The 8,516-nt window shown below is 42.2% G+C and overlaps 2 protein-coding genes across 2 annotated transcripts; both read right to left on the reverse strand.

The window, feature by feature from the left end:
- Positions 1–1,555: 1,555 nt before the first annotated feature.
- Positions 1,556–3,543, reverse strand: hmx4 (H6 family homeobox 4). The gene is made up of 2 exons (XM_044029224.1): positions 3,168–3,543; positions 1,556–2,997 (listed from the first exon to the last, which is right to left on the reverse strand). The coding sequence occupies exons 1-2, from the start codon at positions 3,388–3,390 to the stop codon at positions 2,420–2,422; spliced, it is 801 nt and encodes a 266-aa protein (XP_043885159.1). The 5' UTR covers positions 3,391–3,543; the 3' UTR covers positions 1,556–2,419.
- Positions 3,544–4,475: 932 nt separating this feature from the next.
- hmx1 (H6 family homeobox 1) lies at positions 4,476–7,643 on the reverse strand. The gene is made up of 2 exons (XM_044029223.1): positions 6,981–7,643; positions 4,476–5,326 (listed from the first exon to the last, which is right to left on the reverse strand). The coding sequence occupies exons 1-2, from the start codon at positions 7,267–7,269 to the stop codon at positions 4,728–4,730; spliced, it is 888 nt and encodes a 295-aa protein (XP_043885158.1). The 5' UTR covers positions 7,270–7,643; the 3' UTR covers positions 4,476–4,727.
- Between the last annotated feature and the right edge of the window lie 873 nt (positions 7,644–8,516).

Raw genomic sequence — 8,516 nt, forward strand, 5'->3', positions numbered from 1 at the left:
TTCATGATTCATAATTTTAGACTTCAGCTTAAACCAAAACGTTAGATTCACAAATCTGCCGATAGTCTTAAAATCCTGTTGTCCAAACTAAGGATACTGACTTTGTTGCAGGATAGAAAAACCTCAGTATTTTTTCCAATTATCAACACATACTGTATCAATTTGTGATGTTTTCAGTTACCACATAGGAGTTCAGAGAAGAACATCACCAAAAGCAAACTATGTGGTGCTATATGGTATTCTACCACCTCGGTATTTTCCGTAAAGGTTGTTTTTTTTTTTTTTTTCAAAGTGAAACAAAATAAGAATAACTTGTATCAAATTACCTTGTCGGTACACCATAAAGCAGAATTTTTATCCTGAATAAGCAAGTTCACCAGTTAGAGAAAAATATTTACATTGGAAATGTGTGCTAGCTGCTTTGCACGTCTATAATTTCGGTGTTTGTAAGTTTAAAGGTTTTAGTTAACTGGTTCCTTCTGCTCGAGAATCATTACTCATTAGCTTTCCTTGTTCATTCCTGTGGTCCTTTCTCATATTTTAAGAGCAGATTACATACTACAGATTAACACATAATCAAAAAAAAACATGAAGACATTAAGACAGCAGACAGTCCTGTTTCTTTTTTAGGGATACATGTGGAGCGCTTGGTCACTCTGAGACTGAGGATGGTTTCTAAAGTGCACATTCAAACCTTTTCGTAAAATGCCTGGCTTGAAACTATTCCATCGGAAATGGGCCTGGCTTTGCTTCACAGGAGTATAGGAGCACAGCTTTCCATTGTGTGCGCTTAAATTATGCTGAGGCCGCTTTGGTGTGTCGGTCTGTGGCTGTGGCAAGAGCAGAGTGGTCACTGGACAGGAGGAGAGATTCAGGATTGAGATGTTATCTCATTCAGAAATGTACAATGTAAATGTGAAACAAGTCTCATCTCTCTATAACCACCTCCTTCAGTAGTTACAGTTGTGTGTGTGTATATATTTGTGAAGTGGCTGTACACATTTTTTTACTTACAGGGCTGTGCAACAGTCTTAGGTCAGGACTAGATTTATTGTTTTAGCAATGCTATAATGCAGTGTAATTATATCTCTGTCACTTTATGTGAACACATCCAGAAAATACGGGAAACTTGGATACATATTTTTAAAATACTCCTTTTTTTCTGAAAAGAAAAGGGGGTTCATGTGTCAAGTATTTATTGTGACCTTTCCTTACACTGGAGTATATAACCTATGTTATTGGTAAAACCTGTGTTTGTCCGACTATAAATATCTGCTGTGAAAAAATTCTATTACGCCAGTACATTAGCTTGAGCATTATAACACACATTGTATGAGTTGAACTCTTTGAAAGCTTGCAAGACAAACTTTCTGTCACATCATGTTCAAAATGCCAGTGATTACAGAATTTGACCGACATAAAAACAACAAACCTGGTGCTGCCCTGAGACGTTTGCACAAAACCGTATTTCTTATTTGGTTTCCTGTAAAGCAATTTATTTTTTAATTTATAAATGTGTACAAATATTTGCCCCCACTTTGAGGACTACTTTTTAATTCTAAAAGTGGACTTTCAAGCTTTTAAAGTTTTTATGTTGTGTCTGTTCAGGTTTTCAATCAGCAGGCTGCAATCGTTGCCTTCTATATGTTTGGATTAATACAATGACTTGTTGTTATGTTACCTCCGTTATCAGTAAAAACAAACCACTGATGTCTGCAACACAAAAATCACCTGAAAATACTGAATCAGTCCTGAGAGAAATATTTCTTGAATGATATTTTAATTAGTTTCAGTAAATGGTGTAATGAGCCTATATGGGCGATTGTGGAATAAAAAGGAAATAGTATGATGGTCAAAAAAATAATAAAAATAAAATAGACATGCGTGAAACGTAGAATAAAATGATAATTACATTCATTTAAATACATAGATAATTTCTGTAATTCAAAATCCATTACGATACAGGAAATACATGCAGATAGCTTGGCTATAGTATAATTTCTTTGGTGGCTTTAGGCTGCTGGAAATGCCGTTGATAATAATAATAATAATAATGATAGTACTGTAATAATAATAATAATAATAATGAAATGGAAACAATAAAATGTTGACGGTGATAGTTTTAGGCCTCCTTTTAGGCTATCATTAACTTGGTCTCACTTTTCTAAAAACAACGTTGTGTAAAGTTTAGTGTCAGGCCTATATGTTATAAAAAAAAAAAACCCTTAACCGAATGAAAAATAAATAATACCAAATCAGCTTATTTATTAATGTGATATGTAACTACTCCTCTATCGTTGTACTTGCACCCTTCAATAACATGAAGGCCGCAGATCCGGTCCCATCATCGAAAACACCTTAAATGCTTGAAACTTGGCAACAAACCACCAAAAAAAGTGTCATTTTCCACATGAACCCATCACATGTCCCCGTCATACAGGCTGAAGTACTTGCTGGCGTTTGAGAAGCAGAGGTAAGGCGTGCTACTGCCGGGGTAGACCACGGGCAGAGGCATGGGCAGCAGACATCTGCCCAGCAAGTTGCTCTCTTTGTACAAGGCCGGGAGCTGCCCCACCACCACCGGCTTTCCAGTCTCGGGGAAATCACTAACGGGTCCGTCGATTTCGTTGGAGATCTGCCGTTTCAATTTATTCCTGCGGTTCTGAAACCATATTTTCACCTGCGTCTCCGTCAGCTGCAGAGAGCTGGCGAGGCAGGCGCGCTCCGCGCTGCTCAGGTAGCGTTTCATGTCGAAGGTAGACTCCAACTGGAAAATTTGTCTCTTGGAAAAAATAGTGCGCGTCTTTTTTTTCGTGATAATTTTCTCTCTCTTCTTCGTCGGGCTGCCTCCCTGGTGTGCGTCCGATGCCGCGGTGGTGGAGCAGCTGTCGTCGCAGCTGCTGTCCCCGCTCTCGAAGCGCACCTCCGCCGCCTTCATCGCGTCTCCCCGGCTCGTGGTGACCGATTCTGTCGCTCCACTGCAGTCCGTGGTCAACTCTGCAACACAAGTACACTTTGCTTTAACCCGTGCGTGGATATGTGTCAAACTGCGCTGCTGCACTGACCCAAGGGTGGCGTGCGTGCGGTGCGTAATGATAAACACACGCATGACATAAAGTCTCTGTAAACAAACAGCCTGCAGTTACATAATCATCAAACCCTCTTACCTCTTTGGTGGAGCCTGCTGTCCGGGTCCTGCCTCTGCGGGGCTCCGTGCTCATCGTGATGACTCTGGAAACCGTCTTTACGCACCGGCGTGACCGAGTCATCCTGCAGTCCGGCGGCGTGGCAGCTGTCACTGTTCCTCCCGCTTGTCTTGAGGTTGAGGATGTTGTCAATGGTGAATTTCAGAGAGGCTGCGGGTCGACATGGTGCGTCCACTCTGTTCATATTCTTCAATACTTGGCACGTTAGTCCTTCGTTAACGTCCGCGACTTTTGTTTATGCTAAAGCGGGACGATAATCTCACCACTGACGTCTCGATGCTCTGCGAATCATAGCAGCAGCCGCTGAGTAGACAGACACTGAACTGGGCTGACGATGCTCTGTCTGCATCTGCACTGCATTCACCGGATGGAGCGCGCTTTGTCTTCGCTGATTGGACCAGAGGCGGGAGCAGTTCGGCCAATAACATTGAGGGGATGGGAGGAGAAGGGAGGGCAGGAGAGTCTGCTGCGCCTGCGCCCTCTTCTCCTCTCCGCTTAACTCCCCAACCCCCTTCACTGCTGCAGGGCGACCCGGGGGAGACCCAATAAAACAATCATAAACATAACCAACTTTCACTCTAATTTCATACAACATAAACAGTGTGTGCTGGTGGCCTGTTCTCACTCTCTCTCATTACAGTCGATTCATTCGGAGCAGAGTTGGGAACTCGAGAAGTTAATTTTGATATTAATTTTGCAAAAAGAAATGTCGCATATTCATAGTGCAACTTGTTATTGTATGTGTTCTCGTGCCTTTCTCGCATCATTTATAATAGATTTAATGCTACAAAAGTGATTAAAATATTTATTTATTTATTTTAACATATAGTTTAAAGGCGAGGAATCATAAATATTGGTTTTGCTTGATTTAGTTTAGCCTCCATGTGCATTTATGTCAATAACGTCAGACTGCACAAACAGTGGTTTATAGTGTGTGCTTTTCGGTGCGTTGCACCTTTTTCCATAAATATACGAAACTCACTTTAAATGACGCGGACACAACTTAGCGGGTGCAAACTGATAAAGACGCACTGATCCAATTTTAGGATGGAACAAAAGGATCTTATTAGTTCCATAGAGTTTAAGTCTGTGGAGTTAATGTCATAGCAGAATAGAGACGCTAATGCAGTGACTGGTGAATGAAGGTCGACTCCAAAAACATATGGATTCACTTTAATCTCTCTACATGAGTCCTTCTCTGTCCGTGGTGGCACCATTTATGATTGACAAACAATCAGACAACATTCATAAACAACAAGAAAACAGACATTTTATTAAATAATTTTATTTATCTATGTGAAAAAGTGACAAAGTTGGAAACATCTGTGGCTTTAAATATCAAAGTTTTAAAAAATATGTGTGTATTCACCTCCTGTGCAGTGACAGGAGCAGATATGTCGGAGTTTATCTTGTAATCACTGTTTCTGCGGCTTTTTGGATGCAGTCAGCAGTTTAATTGTGGGCTATTGCACGATTCGGTGTTGTTAACAAATGAGTTCGTTTTAAAGTCATGGTCAGTCTTTACACCAGGCCACTCATCTGTGATCTCAGCAGACTCATGGAGTGAGCAAACGAGGACAATGGGTAGCTGATCATGGAGCTGCTGAGTGGAGAGACTGGGTGTCCGGTCAGGCTGAAGCCCAGAGCCGCCGTGGGCGCTGCTCCCTCGTGATACAAGATGGGGACCCTGACAATCCGCTGGGTTGAGTTTTGGACGTGAGCAGCCTCCAGATCCGCCGCCAGCTGCCTCTTCCACTTATTCCTGCGGTTCTGGAACCAGATTTTGACCTGGGTCTCCGTCAGGTGCAGAGACGCAGCCAGTCCCGCTCTCTCCGAACTGCTCAGGTACCGCTTCAAGTCAAAAGTCGACTCCAGCTGAAACACCTGACTGCGGCTGAACACAGTCCTGGTCTTTTTCTTCCGGCTGGGGTTCGGGTCAGACGACGCGTCCTGCTCCGAGAACGCGTGCGGCGCGTCCTCGTCTGTCAGGTTACTGTCTCCTGTTTTCCGGTCGATCTCATCGCTGCCCTCCGTTATTGGCTCTGACACGGCGGGTGAACCTCTGTCACTGGTCGTTACTGAGCAGCAGTTGTCTTCTGGACATGGATTGTCTCTTAGAGCTGAAATTACAAAAACAAAACGTTAGGAACTCAAATAGATAAATAATAAATGACAACCAAACACAAACTACTCCACACACTCTCATTTCAGCACAGATTTCTAATTTAAATGAATTAAATTCAAATAAAAACATGTATTTGTCTTTTCCAGTTTGTTGAATGGTAACAGATTAAGTCCACAGGTAAAATACTGCAATAAATTGAACGAAATTGAATGTCGACTTTGTGAGGCTTTAACTCCTGTTTTATTGCTATATAAGTGTATTCATAGGGCGGGGTTACAGGACCATCATTAATAAACTGATATAATTACAAATGTCCTTGAAGGTAAATTGATAGGAGAAACAAATCAACACAAGAAACAATAAAATAAAACCAAGCACTGCAGGCAAATAACAACAAATATTAATTTACAAACTTCTGTTTTTTGTCCCATTGTCCCACCACACCCAAATCCCTTCCATCCCAATCTGGACCTTGGGGACCTGGAGACCAGGGTACAGTATTTAGCATTTAACTTTTATTGGTGAAGTTGTGTGTTGCAGTTAACGATCCCTTATCCCTTCTACGTTTGTTAGAGAACCTTTGTAGCCTTTATTTAGCATCAATTGTCAAAATATGTTAACTTTGTTTGTAACTCTATTGTGGAAGTACTGTAAAAATATGGTGGTATATTTTTTTTTTCCAAAGCACATTCAACACATTGCCTTTGTGTATGAACTGTGAAACAAATTGCCTTGCCTAATATTAATATTAAAGGCTCATGCTGTGTAAATGAAAGAAAAAATAGTTTCACCTAAATTGTATACACTGGACCTTCCATGTCATGTGTTTTCTGGTACATGAATTCAATATGCAATTTTTCTATGTTGACAGATTGGCAAGCCTTATAATTTTAGACCTATTTGGATTCAGATTAAATATCATAGTGTTAACAGTCAGACAAAGAATGTGTCCATTAACTGCAGGAGTCCATCACTTGTGTGCACAATCACTGTGTTTTTGAACGTGTTAAATCAAAGTGAATGTGTACAATAGAGGACAGTACAGGCAAATGCAAATGAAAACGACGTAAACACGTCGTGCTGACCTGCCACTGTGCCTTTGTTTTGAGCTGTAATCTGCGTCTTTGTGCGTAATTTTGAATCTGGGTTACGGATTTGTCATTGTCAGGCAGAATTGTCCTCTCCCTTTTATGCAGCGTGATCAAACATTATGAAACCCCACGTGTGTTTGACAGGAGCAACATGATGCCTCAACCCAAAACGCAAAAGTCCCGTCATCCAGTGCCTCTGTTTGGGGCATTCAGACAGCTCTGTGTGTAAGTGAAGCGAACAATATAGACTCTATGTTTTATATATAGTAGCGAAAAACGCTAGTGCTCGCTTTTATATTGATGCCAGATTCGTCTGATAAAGCCATGTTAATTTATTTACAACAACAAATAAACGACCTTGCTGTGAAATAATGCCAAAACGTGATCTTGAGGAGGATAATCATTCCGTCTTTCTGACGCAAAACAACTTCTGCTTTTTTTAAAAAATGATCGGTTTCTCTTCAAGCTGCAACATTGCGCATTATGTTGCACGTGGACTCATTATTTGCGCCTCGGAATCAATCATATATTTCAATAATGCGTAAGGAGGACACTCACTGTGCGGTGTCTCCAACGCGCTGAAGTTCATGGCAGCTGCCCCACGGTGACACTCGGGCAGCGGCGAGTCTCTGTGTGGCGATCGGCCCGTGGAGCTGGAGCCATGACGGTGCGTTAGGTGTGGGTCCAGGACTCGGTCAGCTGAGAACATTTCCAGTCCAATTTCCCCTGGATCGTTGTTGGACATCGGTCCTTGCCGGCCCCACTCCTTGCCCAGTAAATTCTCGATAAAAAACGACGATGCCCTCGATGAAGTCGGGGTCTGTGTTTCTGTCAAGTTCTCCTGCATGTTTTCACAATTTAACGAACCCTTATCTCAAAAGCAGTGCTTATCCTGTCTTGATTGTGCGTCAAGTCGATCAGCAAGGCTGGCAGCAGCGGTCATTCCAAGCCTCGCTGCTGCTGCTGCTGCTGCTGCTGTTAGGCTCAGATCACATGAGACATCAGATTCATGGCACACACGGGACGGGGAACTCCTCGGAGCCAGCGGGAGGAGAGGGAGGAGAGGGAGGAGAGGGAGGCAGCAGTACAGTGGAATCGTCTAAGCAAACGCTTTACGAGCCTGCGAGGGTTTCCAGCGATTGAACGAGCGCGATAGCAAATGGGGTTTTCCAAAGGAAGGAGAAGATCTCTCGCTCGCTCTCTCTCTCTCTCTCTTTTTCTCTCTCTCTCCCTCTCCCTCTCTCTCTCTCTCTCCATGTGTGTGTGAGTGTGTGTTCTCATGCAGCGCCATCACCTCGCGGCCACGCAGCCATGACAAATCCTCTCTTCGTGGTACTGCACTCTTTATTTGGGTCAATTAAAGTGCAAGTCAAAATAAAGATCCACCAGGGAGGGCAGCTGTGTGTGTGTGTGTGTGTGTGCATGTATATTGTAATTTTAATCAAATAAAACCTTGATGTTGGAGTCTTGTAGATGATATAAAGTGTTGACTTGAAAAGACTCGTGCTTTTCAGTTTGTTTAGTAGGTTCAGTAAACCTTGATGGTGTGTAACAGTATGTGACATCATGTCATTGACCTCGCACTGATGAGGATGAAACACGCGCGCACTGGAGCGAGCGAAATAGGAAGTGAAACGCTGCGTCTTGGAAACGCGTCTCTTGTCAAAGGTTATCCAAACTTTGCTTAATAGTCGATACTCGGCCTGTTTATTAGTGTACTAAAGTTTAATCCGGTCTAAGTAAATGCTCTCTAAGTATAAAGGAGTTTTACGCAATTTAGTGCCAGAAAAGTTAGAGCCACTGAAAAGATCTGTGGTTAATAGCAAGTGATCTCGTTTTATACACAGACATTTGATTAAATAACATAATAATAAATTCCACTTTGGAAAAAGCAGCCTCCAGCTTCTCTGGAGTTTGCAGAAGCTTTTCCTGGGTTTACTTCTGCAAGCCACTGCTAAAAGTGAAGTTGTTTATTTTTCTTAAAGAGCACGTCTCCTCGGCCATATTGAGATGAGCTTATCACCATTAGATCATCAGAAACATTTGTGCTGAGAGGCGTATTTACCCTTTTTGTTGAAATGGCAAGACATTTGA

Source organism: Solea senegalensis, linkage group LG6 (genome assembly GCF_019176455.1).
Source record: "Solea senegalensis isolate Sse05_10M linkage group LG6, IFAPA_SoseM_1, whole genome shotgun sequence".
NCBI lineage: Eukaryota > Metazoa > Chordata > Actinopteri > Pleuronectiformes > Soleidae > Solea > Solea senegalensis.

Coding starts and splice junctions, on each gene's coding strand:
- hmx4 (XM_044029224.1), bottom strand. CDS start 3,390: ATGAACAGAGTGGACGCACCATGTCGACCCGCAGCCTCTCTGAAATTC. Junction 2,998..3,167: donor CAGCAGGCTCCACCAAAGAG/GTAAGAGGGTTT, acceptor CTTGTGTTGCAG/AGTTGACCACGGACTGCAGT.
- hmx1 (XM_044029223.1), bottom strand. CDS start 7,269: ATGCAGGAGAACTTGACAGAAACACAGACCCCGACTTCATCGAGGGCA. Junction 5,327..6,980: donor CGCGTTGGAGACACCGCACA/GTGAGTGTCCTC, acceptor TTGTAATTTCAG/CTCTAAGAGACAATCCATGT.